Genomic DNA, 17508 nt, shown 5'->3' with positions numbered 1-17508 from the left:
CAGCTGGACGCCCTTCCTAATGCCAACCACTCTGAGAGTGTAGTGGGTGTTTTTACGTGCCACAGGCACGAGGGCCAGTCAGGTGGCACTGGCGATGGCCACACTCAAATGGTGCTTTTTATGTGCCACCTGCACAGGAGCCAGTCCAGCGGCACTGGCAACGACCTCACTCAAATGCTTTTTCATGTGCCAGTAAGGCGACGCTGGTAATGTTCACGCTCAAATGGTGCTTTTTACATGCCATATATATATATAATCACATTATATTACAGTATATATATACATATATATATATATATATATACTTCTACTGAATTCCTGTAATCTTAATCTATATTCCTAAGTTGGAGTTATTGAGTTAAATAACTTTGACCCTTCGGCATTTAAACTGGTCATATCCAGCCAAAACATTCTACCTGCTTTATTCTCAAACCGACCAGATCATACCCCTTACATCTGCCCTACAATATCATTTTAAACCTGAACAATCATACCATCAAAATTTCGAAGCTACAAGGTAATGCATGTTTAATTCAAAACATGACTATATGAGCATTGCATTTGGCAGATTGATCTGAATGCTACAGGGTTAATGAGCTTTTTTTTTTCTTGTTTATTACTTAACCGTTTTTATACCAACTTGCCTAAGACCACCTTCAGTTCTATGAAGCAAAATATTTTGTTTTAAAAGCATTCTTGTTTATATTAAAACCATCCTTTATAACTTTAAAGAAGAACTTTTTGTTGTGGTCCAAACACCAGCTTAATAACAAAAAATATTTTTGAGTAAATTTTTTCAAATTCTTGATTATTTTAAAATGAATTGAAGTACAAGGAGGTTCTGTAAAGTTCCTGGCTTTAAAGGTGTCACGAAAGGCCTTTTGGGGGCCCAACCTTCTGGGTTCTTTTACAGGACTTAGAAAAACTGAAGGACTGCTGCAATAAGTGTGTGAATCTGAGGGGGGAATATGTTGAATAGAATCATAATTAACTGATTCCCCTGTATTTTCTTCTACCCCAAACCAGGAAGTTTTCAACACTGCCTCATACTTAGAGTGTATTTCCTTGAAAATATGGTTGTAATAATAATAATAAATAATAATTGTGTCAGTGCTCAGGTGCACTACAACTCATCTAAATTGTATATATAATCAGGTGTAGTTTCGGCGGATTTCGGAAAGCATGAGGGCCTTAAAGGATGCGTGTCATGGCAGTCAACAATGACGCAGGCAGTTTATTCCATGCTTCAGCAACTCTGAGCGTGAAAAAATGTTTCCAAAGTCATGGGAGCTGTATTGTTTTCTGACTTTGTAGGCATGTCCACGTGTGTTAGACACATGGAGATCAAAAAGTGTTCAGTGTTGTTGTTGGTGAGGTGGTTGATAACTTTTGTGGGTGTTTACCAAGTCCGTCGCCAAAGCCGGAGCTTCAGTGAATCCATGCCCAGGGAAACAAGGCGCTCAGAATATGGTAGGTGTCTGATGGAGGGTATGCGTTTGGTTGCACAACCCTTTAGTGTTCAGATTACTCTGTTAAATGTAATATTTTTTTACTCAAATTGTTTTTAATTAATCATGCATTATCTTATAACTTTGAGGTTTCAATAATGTGATTGTTTATTTTTAGAATGTCAATGTAGGTTAGGTGTGAGAAGCTAGATATCGCCAGTTTGAATATAAAACATATAGAATATTTGGTCCGGATATGGCCGGTTTAAACACTAAAGGGTAAAACCATTTGTCTGGTTTCTTTGTTGAACTTTTGTTTATTTTCTTTATCTTTCTGACAGATTGGTGCATGGCTGAAAAAGAAGGAACTTCCAAGTACCAATAAGATGTGGTTTAAATCCATTGGGGAATCTTTTCTGGAGAAAGCTAAAGAAACTCTCAATAATTATCTCATTGTAAGTTCTTTCAGTGTTTAACATGTAAATAACAATACCTGTTGTATGGAAGGCCATATTGTATTTTCGGTGAAAATTTCGAAAATTTTTTGGGTAAAATTTTCTGTGAAAATTTTCGGAAAATTTTCGAGAAAATTTTCGGTGAAAATTTTCGAAAAACTTTTTGATTAAATTTTCGGTGAAAAGTTTCGAAAAATTTTTCGAGAAAACTAGCAGTGCCAAAATCACAAAGTATAGAAAGCTAGCAATACCAAAATCACAAAGTATGGAAACCTAGCAGTGCCAAAATCACAAAGTATGGAAACCTAGCAATGCCAAAATCACAAAGTATGGAAAGCTAGCAATGCCAAAATCACAAAGTATGGAGAGCTAGCAGTGCCAAAATCACAAAGTATGGAAAGCTAGCAGTGCCAAAATCACAAAGTATGGAAACCTAGCAATGCCAAAATCACAAAGTATGGAAACTAGCTATGCCAAAATCACAAAGTATGGAAAGCTAACAGTGCTAAAATCACAAAGTATGGAGAGCTAGTAGTGCCAAAATCACAAAGTATGGAAACCTAGCAGTGCCAAAATCACAAAGTATGGAAACTAGCAGTGCCAAAATCACAAAGTATAGAAAGCTAGCAATACCAAAATCACAAAGTATGGAACCTAGCAGTGCCAAAATCACAAGTATGGAAACCTAGCATGCCAAAATCACAAAGTATGGAAAGCTAGCAATGCCAAAATCACAAAGTATGGAAACCTAGCAATGCCAAAATCACAAAGTATGGAAACTAGCAATGCCAAAATCACAAAGTATGGAAACCTAGCAATGCCAAAATCACAAGTATGGAACTAGCTATGCCAAAATCACAAAGTATGGAGAGCTAGTAGTGCCAAAATCACAAAGTATGGAAACCTAGCAGTGCCAAAATCACAAAGTATGGAAACCTAGCAGTGCCAAAATCACAAAGTATGGAAAGCTAGCAATGCCAAAATCACAAAGTATGGAAAGCTAGCAATGCCAAAATCACAAAGTATGGAAAGCTAGCAATGCCAAAGATTTATGTGGATGCTTATGGTATCTGATATGGATAGAATAGGCCACACAAATACAACTTTAACTCTTGAACATTCAGATTTCTTTGTCAAATGTAAACCTTATTTATTCACATTGTTTTGAATTAATCATGCATTTTCTCATAGCTTCACAATTTCTATGATGTGGTTGTTTATTTTTAGAATGACCTTGTAAGGTAGGTGTGAGACATTGGATCTGCTCAGTTTTAACATAAAACCACGAGAATATCTGGACCAGAAATGGCTGGATTAAATGCTAGAGTTAAGCCCACTTTCTCTATCAAAACAGGGATTAGCCTAGGGGTCCCATGACTAAATGTTTTAGGGGACTATCTATCTTTTATCCTTTTCTTGTTTCAGTCATTGGACTGTGGTCATCCTGGGGCTCTCTCTTTAAGGGTTTATTACATATACATTAGCAATAAGTAGATATCAGTTATTAGTGGTCAGTTACATAGTGACCTGGTAAACTTGAAATGCCAGTAGTGATGGTCATTATAATAGAGGACAGCTGATCTGTTGATGTCAGTGTTGGATGGTCAAGAAATATAATGACCAGCTGAATGGTGAAAATACAATTTTCATTCTGATATTTTGTTCATTATATTGTCTATTTTGCAGTGGTAGTAAAGGTCAGACGAATAAATATTACTAAAGCATTGCTCTACAGTCAGATGCCCGTCCTGTCATTAAAGATACTTACTTCACATGCTTGTAACTGAAACATTTTTCTTTCTTTTTCCATCTCTTCTGCAATCTGCAACAAAGAAAAAAAGGAATTCTTCTGATTTTCATTTATGCATTACACTTTACCATTTCTCACTCTCTTTCTCCGTAATTGTGTGTGCAATTACACACACACGCACAAAACATGTATGTATGTATGGATGGATGAATGAGTGAAAGATTGAATAAAATGACAATTGCCTTAGTGTTTAGCATGTCTGCACAATTTATGGTGTGTCTGGATTATGATTCCAGTAGGCACTGAAAAACATTTTTGTCCAACCCATGCAGGCATGGAACATGATTATATACATACATGTGTGTATATATATATATAATATATATATATAATATATATTATATATATATATAATATATATAATATATATATATACACACACACACACATACATATATATATATATATACATAAATACACACATACATATATACGTAACAAAGACCATTCGATCGTGGCCGTTGCCAGCCTCGCCTGGCACCTGTGTCGGTGGCACATAAAAAGCACTCACTACACTCACGGAGTGGTTGGCGTTATGAAGGCCATCCAGCTGTAGAAACACCGCCAGATCTGACTGGCCTGGTGCAGCCTTCGGGCTTCCCAGACCCCAGTTGAACCGTTCAACCCATGCTAGCATGGAAAGCAGCCGTTAAACGATGATGATGATGATGATGATGATGATGAATTCAATGCAAATAGACTGATGTGATGCAGTCTATTTGCATTGAATAAATAAATAATAATTGATGTATGTCAATCGTTGTTCATCAGTACTTTCTGTTTTCTTCAAATTTTGATTCTTGATAAACTCATGTTCATCCTTGTCTTTACCGATAACTTATGAACCTAATATGCATGACTTTCTGAAGGATAGAAGTCAAGTGGTAGTAGCCAATGGGGCCACCTCTAATGACACACAAATAGTGAGCAGTTTTCCACAAGGCACTGTTTGGGACTGCTACTGTTCATAATGGCCCTCTCAGACATGCCCTCAGCCACACAGAGAGCCATGATCACAAGTTATACAGATGATACAAAAGTCTCACAGGTGATACAGAACCCCGAAGGCACTATGCACCTAGAATGTTGGCTGAGAAGAATAGCATGCAGTTTAATACTGAAAAGTTTCAAGCCTTGTGCTATCAGCATAACTTGGTAACTGTGGTTCTGTGTGTGGCTGGGGGCATATCTGAGAGGGCCATAATGAACAGCAGTGGTCCCAAAACAGTACCTTGTGGAAAACCGCTCTCTATTTGCATGTCATTGGAGGTGGCCCCATTGGCTACTACCACCTGACTTCTATCCTTCAGAAAGTCATGCAACCATTCTCCCAATTTCCTGACTATGCCGAGACCACGCAGCTTTTTTTGACATATCATCCATGATTGACTTTATTGAAGGCCTTTGCAAAGTTGAGATACATCACATCCACATTTGAGTGGTTGAGCACCTGTTTCAACACCCAGTCATAGTGTAAGAGCTGAGTCAGGCAGCTTCTTCCTGGTTAGAAACTATGTAGGGTGTCAGTCCTTGAGGAAATCACATGGTTATATCTCTATCCATATAACCAATCACATTGCATTAGTTATGTCTTGAATATATTGATCTTCACATTATTATGAATGTTTTACTTTATTTATAAACTGTATTTCATTAAATGTTTGTTAAGTTAATTCCTTTCCATTCTGCTTGTAGACTGTAATGAAAGACGATCGTATGGCTCAAAGTGAAGCACTCTTTGAATTCCTCTCACCGGCGCCAGACTTCCTCAGTCAGCAGACACAAAACCGAAGCAACTGGAACTTTTCTCTTGGTAAATTGTTTCGGAAGTGAGTACATGATATTAATAATAATAATAATAATAATAATATAATAGTAATAATAATAATGAAATTATTGTATACAGTGCTCTGGTTAGAATGTAAAAACATGTAGCATATTTGGGCTGGATATGGTCTGTTTAAATGCTAAGGGGTTAAAACAAAATGAATAGATTAGCATTACATTTAACACAAGGAGTTGCATGGCCTAGTGGTTAGGGTTTTTCACTCGTAGTTGTCAGATCATGGGTTCAATTCCTGGACTAGGCAACATGTTATGTTCTCGAGCAAAACACTTCATTTCATTGGGGTTAAAGTAGGATTTGCACCCATCGTCATTATTTAAGGTCTGTTGTCTATGCTGGCACGGGTTAGACGGTTAGACATGAAGCTGGTCAGCTGGGAGCTGTCCAGACTCCAGCTGTCTGTTGTGGCATGGTTTCTGCAGCTGGATGCCCTTCCAACCACTTTACAGAGTGTGCTGGGTGCTTTATACATGCCACCAGCACCAGCCTCAAAACCCTTTCCAGCATTGAGTACCCAAAACAGACCCATGTGTTGGAGGATCATGCAGAGGCATCATCCACCAGGAATAGGGAATCCAAAAAATGGTGGACGTAGTGATGCGCTGTTACAGTGCAAGCCCCCATACCACTACTACTGTTGCTGTTGCTATACTACTACTACTACTACTACTACTACAACTACCACCACCACTACTACTACATTTAATAGAATAATCATCATCATCGTTTAACGTCCGTTTTCCATGCTGGCATGGGTTGGACGGTTTGACCGGGGTCTGGGAAGCCAGGAGGCTGCACCAGGCTCCAGTCTGATCTGGCAGTGTTTCTACAGCTGGGTGCCCTTCCTAATGCCAACCACTCCATGAGTGTAGTGGGTGCTTTTTACGTGCCACCAGTGCAAGGGCCAGAGGAGGCTGGCAAACGGCCACGATCGGTTGGTGCAATCTGAATGCTAAAGGGTTGAAGGTTACTGGAGGTTGGAGCGACTGAAATAGGGAACTAAAAACAGAAAGCTAAATAAAGAAGCTGATTAATACAGAAAATATTAATTGCTATCAGATTAATTAACGTGACAAGTTCAGAGAGACAAAATGAAATCTAATTTTGAATGTTCTTTGTTTTATCCAGACTCCCTGTTAACTCTGACACTGATGCTGAAGATGAATTCCTGTTTGTTAACTGTGAAGGGTAAGTTCCCTGGTTCAATATTGATGTTGTTGTTGCTGTTGTTGTTAGGGTGTCAACAAGGGGAATGTGGAAGCTGTTAATGTTTCTGTTGACAACAAGTTTCTTGTTTTATGAGGGGGTGGGGCACTGAAAAGCTCTGGCTTTAAGGGTATTACAAAAGGATTGGTTGAAGGCCCAACCTTCTGAGTTCTTTTACAGGGCTTAGAAAAACTGAAAGACTTTTGCAATAAGTGTGTGAATCTGAGAGGGGAATATCATCATCATCATCATCATCGTTTAACGTCCATTTTCCAGGCTAGCATGGGTTGATGGTTCGACCAGGGATCTTGGAAGCCAGGAGGCTGCACCAGGCTCCAGTCTGATCTGGCAGTGTCTCTACAGCTGGATGCCCTTCCTAACGCCAACCACTCCGAGAGTGTAGTGGGTGCTTTTTACGTGCCAAGGGAGGCTGGCAACGGCCACGATCAGTTGGTGTTTTTTACGTGCCACAGACACGGAAGCCAGTCAAGGCGGCACTGGCATCAGCCACATACGGAGGATATGTTAAATAAAATCATAATTAAGGGATCCTCCTGTATTTTCTTTTATCCAAAGCCAGGAACTTTCCGGCACCTCCTTGTATACAGAAAGTGGACATTATTAGCTTATATCATCATCATCTTCGTCATCATCGTTTAACGTCTGTTCTCCATGCTAGCATGTGTTGGACGGTTCGATCGGGGATCCGGGAAGCCAGAAGGCTGCACCAGGCTCCAGTCTTATCTGGCAATGTTTCTACAGCTGGATGCCCTTCCTAACGCCAACCACTCCGTGAGTGTAGTGGGTGCTTTTTACGTGCCACTTGCACAGGTGCCAGGCGAGGCTGGCAACGGCCACGGTCGGATTGGTGTATTTTACGTGCCACCGGCACAGAAGCCAGTCGAGGTGGTGCTGGCATCGGCCACGAGTCGGATATGAGAAGCGTAATGCTGTGTGGCTGTGTAATGTTATGCGAGGTGTGTAGCAGTAGTCCATTTTTTACCATTTAGTCAAGGAAGGAAGGACAGCATTGCAACCTGCTCTGCAGTATATGTTTCAGCTGTTTAGTTTCTAAGTTCAAATCCTGCCATGATCAATTTTTGCTTGTCACCTTTCTGGGACAAATGAAATAAAGAACCAGTCAAGTGCCAGGGTGGGGGTCAATAGAATTGACTGCTCCTCTCCCTTTAAATTTCTGGCCTAGTGCCTATTTTAGAAATAATGATGATAATAATAATCCTTTCTACTTTAGACACAAGGTCTGAAATTGTTGGGGAGGGGACTAATCGATTACATGGACCCCAGTGCGTAACTGGTACTTAATTTATCAAGCCCGGAAGGATGAAAGGCAAAGTCGACCTCGCCGGAATTTGAACTCAGAACATAGCAACGGGCGAAATACCGCTAAACATTTCGTCCAGCATGCTAACAATTCTGCCAACTAGCTACCTTCATGATAATAATTTTGGGGCCTGAAATTTCGGGGGAGGGGTATAGTTGATTACATCAACCCCGAAAGGAAGAAAGGCAAAGTCGACCTCAACAGAATTTGAACTCAGAATGTGCCAAGAGCCAAAGTGCTGCTAAGCATATATCCCGGTGTGCTAACGATTCTGCCAGCTCACCACCTCAATAATAATAATAACAGTAATAATCCTTCCTACTTTAGGCACAAAGCATGAAAATTTAAAAGTGGGAGCCGGTCGATTACTCTGGTACCTTCTTTTATTGTTCCTCGAAGGATGACAGATAATGCTGACATTGGCTGAACTTAAAATCCATAATAAATCACAACAAATTTCCAGTGTTGTTTCTTACACAATAAAATCACCATATTGAGATGTGTTTTTGTTTGTTTGTTTTTTTTTTCCTTTGAATATTTTTTTTTTTTCTGTTTCTTTTCAAAGTGGTAAAGAGGAACAGAACCGCGATTCCATTGCCGAGCCGTTACACCATTTGATTAATGAAATCTTCGAGCTGCACGGTCCACTGAAATGGTTACGGAAAAGCTTCATAATATGCGTTGAAGCGATGTGTGGAGGCCCCATTAATAGGTGAACCTTTGCTTCTTTGGTTTGGATGATTTACTGAAACAGTTTAATTGATATTATTTATGCTTTTTAAGATTGTCAGTCAACATATATTTCATGCACAACATCAATCTCAAGGACATGAAATAAATTTAAATATTATATTGGAAAGCCTAGCTGTGAGAGGAAATTCTAAGAATGTAAACATAGCACTTTGATCAAGTGCCTTCTTCTATAGCCTCAGGCTGATTATATCCTTGTAAGTGGATTTGGTAGACAGAAACTGAAAGAAGCCCTTCATTTATATGTATTTCAGGAGTGGCTGTGTGGTAAGTAGCTTGTTTACCAGCCACATGGTTCTGGGTTCAGTCCCACTGCGTGGCACCTTGGGCAAGTGTCTTCTACTATAGCCTCGGGCCGACCAAAGCCTTGTGAGTAGATTTGGTTGACGGAAACTGAAAGAAGCCTGTCGTATATATGCATATATATATATATATGTGTGTGTGTGTGTGTGTGTGTGTTTGTCCCCCTAGCATTGCTTGACAACCGATGCTGGTGTGTTTATGTCCCCGTCACTTAGCGGTTCAGCAAAAGAGACCGATAGAATAAGTACTGGGCTTACAAAAAGAATAAGTCCCGGGGTCGATTTGCTTGACTAAAGGCGGTGCTCCAGCATGGCCATAGTCAAATGACTGAAACAAGTAAAAGAGTAAAAGAGAGTAAAGAGTAAAAGAGTATCTGTGTGTGTCTTTGTGTCTGTGTTTGTTCCCCCATCACTGCTTGAAAACTGGTGTCGGTGTGTTTATGTCCCTGTAACTTAGTAGTTCGGCAAAAGAGACCGATAGAACTAGGCTTTGGAAAAAAAAAGATTTGTTCAACTGAAATCCTTCAAGGCAGTATTTTGAATTTTTTTTTTAATTTCATCTTTCAGACAATTACGTATGGCTGTTGACTGGATGTTCTCTGATTCGATGCTAATTTATTACATAAAAACATTCAAAGACTCTCTTTGGCCCAACGGCGTTCTGGCTGAGCCATCTCCACCAAGGACAGAAGAGGAAAAAATGAAAATCAGAATGGAAGCAAAAGAGAAAATTATTCAAAATGTACCTGGTATGTATCTTTGACAAATTGAATTTCTGCATTTGAGACATTGTGATTATGAAGACATGATGCTGGTTAAATGGAAATTGTAGTTATGATACCCATGCCAATGGCACTTAAAAAGCACCATACGAATGTGGCTGATGCCAGCACTGCCTGACTGGCGTCCGTGTCAGTGACACATAAAATGCACCAACCGATCGTGGCCGTTTGCCAGCCTCCTCTGGCCCCTGTGTCAGTGACACGTAAAAAGCACCAACTGATCGTGGCCGTTTGCCAGCCTCCTCTGACCCCTGTGTCAGTGACATGTAAAAAGCACCCACTACACTCACGGAGTAGTTGGAGTTAGGAAGAGCATCCAGCTGTAGAAACACTGCCAGATCAGACTGGAGCCTGGCGCAGCCTCCTGGCTTCCCAGACCCCGGTCGAACCTTTCAACCCATGCTAGCATGGAAAACGGACGTTAAACGATGATGATGATGATGAAGAGTTCAAATCTTGCTATATTACAGAAGCAATATTTGAGATGTGTTAGTTTGCTGTGAAGAGAAGAACTACTGGATGGTTAAGAAACTTGGTTGCAAAGCAAGCTTCTTAACCACATTTTGGGTTCAATCCTCCTACATGGCACCTTGGGAAAATGTCTTGTACAATAGCCTCAGGCTACCCAATGCCTTGTAGGTAGAAAATGTTTGGAAGCATATGTCTCTGTGCCTATGTTTGTCCTGCCAACCACTTGACAACAGTGTTGGTTTGTTTATATCCCTGTATCTTAGCAGTTCTTCAAAAGACACAACAGAATAAGTACCAGATTTTAAAAGTAAGCACCGGGGTCAAACTGTTCAATTAAAACCCTTCAAGGTGGTGCTTGAATGACTGGAACAAGTAAAATGTCCTTCCCCATTATTTTTAACCATTTTTTTCTCACTCCTCTTCTTCCTCTACTTTTGTCCTTCCTCAACACATGACTCAACCATTTCATCCCATTTCTCCTTCACAACATTCATCACTGACTCTATTCCTATCATTCTAAATACACTTCACAAAATCAAAATCTTTACTGCTATTTTTAATAAATAAATAAATGCACTCTTTTTAAAGCCTAGCCAGGCTCATGGGCCCGGTTTCCGTGGCGTGTGTGTTCCCCATCTGGACGGGACGCCAGTCCATCACAGCGTTACTCATTTTTTCCAGCTGAGTGGACTGGAGCAACGTGAAATGAAGTGTTTTGCTCAAGAACACAACGCGTCGCCCGGTCCAGGAATCGAAACCACAATCTTGCGATCATGATGCTGACACCCTAACCTATTTCTTTACTACCCACAAACGGCTAAACACAGAAGGGACAAACAGATTAAGTCGATTACATCGACCCCAGTGCGTAACTGGTACTTAATTTATCGACCCCGAAAGGATGAAAGGCAAAGTCGACCTCGGCAGAATTTGAACTCAGAACGTAACGGCAGACGAAATACCGATAAGCATTTCGCCCGGCATGCTGACGTTTCTGCCAGCTCGCCGCCCTCTGACACACTAACCACTAAGCCACGCGCCTCCACACTGCTACTTTTACAACTTCTTAATTCTTGACCATAATAGTAAAACTGATTGTTATATCATTTTGTTGGTTTTATTTTTTAGACGTACTAAAGACATTGGTCGGTGATGACAATGCAAGACAAGGGACCATTAAAATATTTGAAATTCTACAAGATGTCCAGTTAAACAAGCAGTTGTTTTATGTAAGTCCTGTTTCATTTTCCCAATTGCCAATTCCACTACATGTTTTTATAAAGCTGTGTGAGTGTGTGTTTGTGTGTGTGTGTGTGTGAAAGTGTGTGGATGTATCTATGAGTGAAGTAGTGAAGGTGTCTGTATGTGGAAATGTGTAAGTGGATGTATGAGTGTATCGATTGATGAAAGTGTTCAGATGCATGTGGCAGTGTGTAGAGGCAATATGTAAATGTGTGTGTATGTGTGAAAGTATGTAAGTGGATGAGGTGCATGTTGGTGTGTGAAGTCGTGTTGTGAAAATGTGTAGATGCAGGAGTGGCTGTGTGGTAAGTAGCTTGCTTACCAACCACATGGTTCCGTGTTCAGTCCCACTGCGTGGCACCTTGGGCAAGTGTCTTCTACTATAGCCTTGGGCCAATCGTGCACATATGGTTGTGATGCATGTGCCTGGTGTACTCTTATCAGACATGTAGTTATGATGGGTATATTGCGCTTCGTATATTTTACCCCAGTGTCACTTTGATGGCATGCACTGCTCTCTCACTCAATAATAATAATAATAATTTTTTTTCTTGTTTTTTCAGAATGTTCTTGAACTTGTCCTACAAGAAGTCTGTCCTGAATTGAACATCAAATTCCCTTCAAAACATTTTTTTTTATCAACGGGAGTCGTTCAGTGACTCCTCGTTCTTACCTGAGTAGTTTGATAGTCAGTTGCCTCCATCGACTCTCCTTTCATTCTGTTTTACTGATATTTTCATTCTGTAGCTCTAAAACAAAATATTTCATTGGTTTGTAATATACAGGGACCACCCTTTGTCTTTTAATGCTAATTATCACCGTGAGAGTGAATAAGTTTGTAGGAGTAAGTGACCAAATCTTTGACATCTAACCTTTGTTAGGTGTCAGAGGATGTTAGTTGGATTATCTCTCAATTTTCTATTTGTCTATGGTCTTTGCCTTAATTTTAAAGGTTGAAGTCTGACGGGAGTTTAGTAAACACAGCCCAGTGCTAATGGCAGAATATGAATCATTGATCTTTTACTTCATAAACTGACATTCCGTTTGTGATAGAAGCATTAATAAATAACCAAAGTTTCTTCACCAACTGTTACTAATTTTGTTTACTCTTTAAGTGGGGAATATAATTCTTCAGTAACAAAGACCACAAAAAATGGGGACCATAAAAAGTTTTAAATAAAAACAACAGAACAAGTATAATTAAACCTGTAAGAAACTGGTTTAATTTGTTGTTTATTAATTAATTATATATGACATAGCATAATCCTATCAATTATATGAAAGTATTTAATATTTCTGGAATGATTAGTTTGGTATCAAAACTGAAATTAGTGATAGTCTTAGTTACTGCTCACATTCTATTTGATATATTATTATTCTTAAAACATTTCCCAGTTCAATATGTGTGAACGACATGCTTATATCTTCCAAGTAGACATGGAGAATGTGATGATGTTTCGACATTGAGTGAATGAGGTTAGTTATTTATTTATTAATGAAGATGACACAGTACAGGATAGTTTGTATGAGTGAGCATACCCAGTTGTGATTGTGAAGATTGTTTTGAATGAAATCGGTGTTTCTCAGGATGGGATGTTGTGATACTTTGGTGGAGCATGACTTGCTCCAGAATGGGCTGTAAGTCACAAGTGAATGAACCTTCAATGCAGTATTAATCAAAACATTTTCTGAATATATATATACAAATATATACACATACACATATAACTAGTGAGTATATGAACAAAACACACCCAGTATTGATAATGTTTGTATTATTAAAGCTGCTTTTTATTCATATATGCGTGTGTGTATATGTATATACATATTTGTGTGTCTGTGTATATATGTATATACATATGTGTGTATATATATATATATATATTTGTATGTATGTGTATATATGTATGTATATATGTATTTATATAAATACAGGGTGCAAGGGGTATTTGAGGATAGTTTGGGTATACAATGAAACAATTATATTTCAGCATAAATAATTATGTATTTGAATAAACATTTGTGCAATTAGTCTTGATAATGATTTTTTAAGCAAATTATTCCGTGAAACTACCTTTGGCTTCGATGACTGCTTCAATACAGGACTGAAACCGCTGGCATGCTGACACTATTTGGTCCTTGTTTATTTCGGACATCACCTGGACAATGGCGACCTTCAATGAAGCTGTGGTATTATGAGGATGACGATTAGTCTGTCCCTTTCAACAGCGCTCCACATGCAGTAGTAATTGGGGTTCAAATCTGGCGAGTTTGGGGACCACATATTGGGTGTTACAGAATCATAAAGATTATCTGACAACCATTTTTGAGTGACTAGGGCTTTGTGAGAAGGTGCTGAGTTTTGTTGAAACACGTATGGCCTGCCATTGCATACTTCATTAATCTAGGGTTTGATAACAGTTTCCAGTACCTCAATGTATCCTGCAGCATTAATTCTAAGACCCAATGAAAAAAGTGGGGCATCACATGACTGTCACTACTCACCATTCCTAAAACCATCACAGTTGCTGGAAATTTCGTGTGCAACACTCTGAGTACTTCAGAAGGATCTGCACATAAGCACCTGTCATTTCTTCTGTTAGACTTTTGAACTTGGTCGGAATTTTTTCGTCTGAGAATAACCAAAGAATGCCTTGTTCATGAGGGTTTTTCACTTATTTAACCCTTTCGTTTCTGTATTTATTTTTAGATGCTCTGTGTTTCATCCAATTATTTTAAATATAACAAAGAATTTAGTAAAATATCTTCATTATCATTAAGTTAGCGTTAGGAACATAAATTGTGACTAAGGTTTGGTGGAAGATTTGAATTCAAAACTTATAGAAATAAGACATTTATATTAAAGAGCCAGAGCCGGTTTCAGCCGGGTTGGTAATGAAAGGGTTAAGTAACCATTTTGAACAGATGAGACAGTTTTTCTGTGTCTTTACAGACACAAATTGGCCTTTCCTCATTACATAGGACTTGTATCAAATGTCATGATGTACCCCTGTTCTGATAGTCCACTCTGATACCTGAAGTTCTTTAGTAATGGACCTCATTGATCTTCTGGGGTTTTCATCAATAATGTTTTAAACATGTATAAATTCTGGTGTCCTTTTAGTGTCTGGGCATCGTGAATGGTTTTTTTTTCCCCCTTTGATACAGGTGAAACATTGCCATCACATGCCTCCAATTCCAACCGAATTTTGTCTACAAATGATTTTGCAACATTTAGAAAGTTGTTAATTTCTAAATCACTGTAGTTTGCATGTATAGCATCAATGACTGTATGTCTTTTCCTTTCTTGAGTTAGCTTGACATCTTGAAAGGGTAATCTGAAAAAAAATATGATACATTAAACAATTTGAAGGTGTAATGAACAAAAACCGAAAGGTCCTCAAATACCCCTCACACCATGTATATATGTATGTATTTATATATATATATATGTATTTATATAGGTGTGTGTGTCTGTATATGTACATATTTATATGTGTGTATCTATGTACATCTATGTGTGTGTGAATGTATACGTGTGTATGGATGGATGTATATACCAATTTAGTCTTGTTATGATAGGAGCATGTTTATTCTTTAGTCAAAGTGGTTTGTTGGGTAAAAAGATAAACACCAAATTAAACCCAAGTTAATGAGCATACATGGTCAAAACTGGACTAATGCAAGACGTCCTGGGTTATGGGTTAAAGTTATTTATTTCTAGTGGAGTTTTATATCACCCTAAGGAAGCCACCTAAATATGAGTATTCTAACCATAGGACACTCCACTCCACCACTAGAACATCCTTTTACCATTCTCACTCATTGCTTTGCTAGGTAGGTGATGAACCAAAAGAAGTTCTTCTTGGTTAAAAGAATTAGTTGAGTATTTTTTTTTCCTAAGGTACACAACAGTCCAAATGCCAGTGATAGGGTATGAACTTACGAATTTGAGATTTGATTCTTCCTAAACCTTGAGAACCAACTGTTTTATTCATTCATCTCCAATGATACATGATTGGTAGTGATCTGACATGAATCTGATTAAAAATATGGAAATAAAATTATTTTGATAATTCTGTGTCTGTTATTTATTTTGTATCTCTTCGTTTGGCCACATCACTAAATTTCTGAGTTTGGCTCTGCTTACTGCGTTCTCTTCACTGCAGATCCAACTGGCTCATCTTGGCCAACCCCATACCATATTGTCATGGTAGATGAGGATGGAGATGGCGACTGATAGGGGACTCTGCTTGACGGGTCACCCAGGAGGACCTGGGTATATACCAACAAATGGTGAATGCAGCAATGCACTGCAAGGGCAGACGCCCCCACATCTAACCTCTCTGTACATCTAAATATTTCTGTTGTCCAAATTTATTAAAGCATCTTTTGTTCCTAAGCTTGGAAAGCTGAATTGGTTCACTAAAATTGCCAAGAAGGCTGAGGGTGTCTTGGCATCACTCACCAAGTCCTTTGTGAGCCGCTCTCCGGCTATCTATCTGAGGCTTTATATAGCTACGGTGCGACCTCACCTGGAATTTGCATCACCGGTCTGGAACCCCTATCTTGCCCAGGATATTAATCGTCCGGAAACCGTTCAGCGATGTGCAACCAAGAGAATACCCTCCATCAGGCATTTGCCATATTCTGAATGCCTTACTTCCCTGGACATGGATACATTGAAACTCCGACATCTGGCAGCTGACTTGACAGACACTTATAAAATTATTAACCATCTTACTAACAATAACTCTGAGCACCTTTTCAAACTCCACCTGTCTAACACCCGTGGACATGTTTACAAAGTCAGAAATCAGCACACCTCTCATGACTTTCGGAAACATTTTTTTCACACTAAGAGTTGCTGAAGTATGGAACAAACTGCCGGCATCAGTTGTTAGTTGTTGGAGCACTGCATCCTTCAAAACTTCCATGCTTCCTGAGATTTGCCAACACTACACCTGATTTTCTCCCCCTCCATACACACGCAAGCATGTATCTGACTCATACAGTGTTCGCTTTCCAGACATTTGTACATAACTGCATATACTCTATACGCACTTTCTGACAAGTTGTGGTGCACCTGAGCACTGTATACAATAATTTCATTATTATTATTATTATTTATATTGACCCACTGGTATAGATTACACAACCCATATCCACATTCACATGAACATACAACTACTGATCCACTGGTGTAAATGAACAGGACTATGTATGAGTCATTCACATTCACACATCTGACTCGTACATACATGCATTCTCAATCAGATCTTTCCTCATCATCATTTAACATCCGTTGTCCATGCTGGCATGGGTTGTATGGTTTGACCAGGCTGGTACGCTGGAAGGCTGCACCAGACTCCAGTCTGATTTAGCATGGCTTTCTATTGCTGGATGCCCTTCCTAATGCCAACCACTCTGAGAATGTAATGGGTGCTTTTACATTCCACTGGTATGAGTACCATTTGTGTGACACCAGTATGCTTTTATGTGCCACAGGCACAGGTGCCATTTGGGACACTCGAGTGCTTTTACATGTCACCAGCATAGGTGCCAATTTGCATGATACCGGTATCTGCCACAACTGCCACACTATAAGGCGGCGAGCTGGCAGAAACGTTAGCATGCCAGACGAAATGCGTAGCCGTATTTCGTCTACCGCTACGTTCTGAGTTCAAATTAAGTACCAGTTACGCACTGGGGTCGATATAATAGACTTAATCCATTTGTCTGTCCTTGTTTGTCCTCTCTGTGTTTAGCCCCTTGTGGGTAGTAAAGAAATAGGTATCTGCCACAACTGCGATTTTGCTCGGCTTCATGGTTCTTCTTCTCAAGCACAACATAA

At 39.3% G+C, this 17508-nt stretch overlaps 1 protein-coding gene across 1 annotated transcript in view; it reads left to right on the top strand.

The window, feature by feature from the left end:
• Nucleotides 1-12905, top strand: part of LOC115217986 (sorting nexin-25) — a 36948-nt gene extending 24043 nt beyond the window's left edge. The window contains exons 17-23 of the mRNA XM_029787725.2: nucleotides 1790-1903; nucleotides 5409-5542; nucleotides 6688-6747; nucleotides 8673-8819; nucleotides 9727-9908; nucleotides 11541-11641; nucleotides 12218-12905. Of these exons, the coding sequence (XP_029643585.1) occupies nucleotides 1790-1903; nucleotides 5409-5542; nucleotides 6688-6747; nucleotides 8673-8819; nucleotides 9727-9908; nucleotides 11541-11641; nucleotides 12218-12313 (834 nt within the window). The 3' untranslated portion in view covers nucleotides 12314-12905. The remainder of the gene's footprint in view (nucleotides 1-1789; nucleotides 1904-5408; nucleotides 5543-6687; nucleotides 6748-8672; nucleotides 8820-9726; nucleotides 9909-11540; nucleotides 11642-12217) is intronic.
• Nucleotides 12906-17508: the final 4603 nt, after the last annotated feature.

This window comes from Octopus sinensis, linkage group LG12 (assembly GCF_006345805.1).
Source record: "Octopus sinensis linkage group LG12, ASM634580v1, whole genome shotgun sequence".
NCBI classification, from domain to species: domain Eukaryota; kingdom Metazoa; phylum Mollusca; class Cephalopoda; order Octopoda; family Octopodidae; genus Octopus; species Octopus sinensis.
This window is presented reverse-complemented; position numbering and strand designations above follow the sequence as displayed.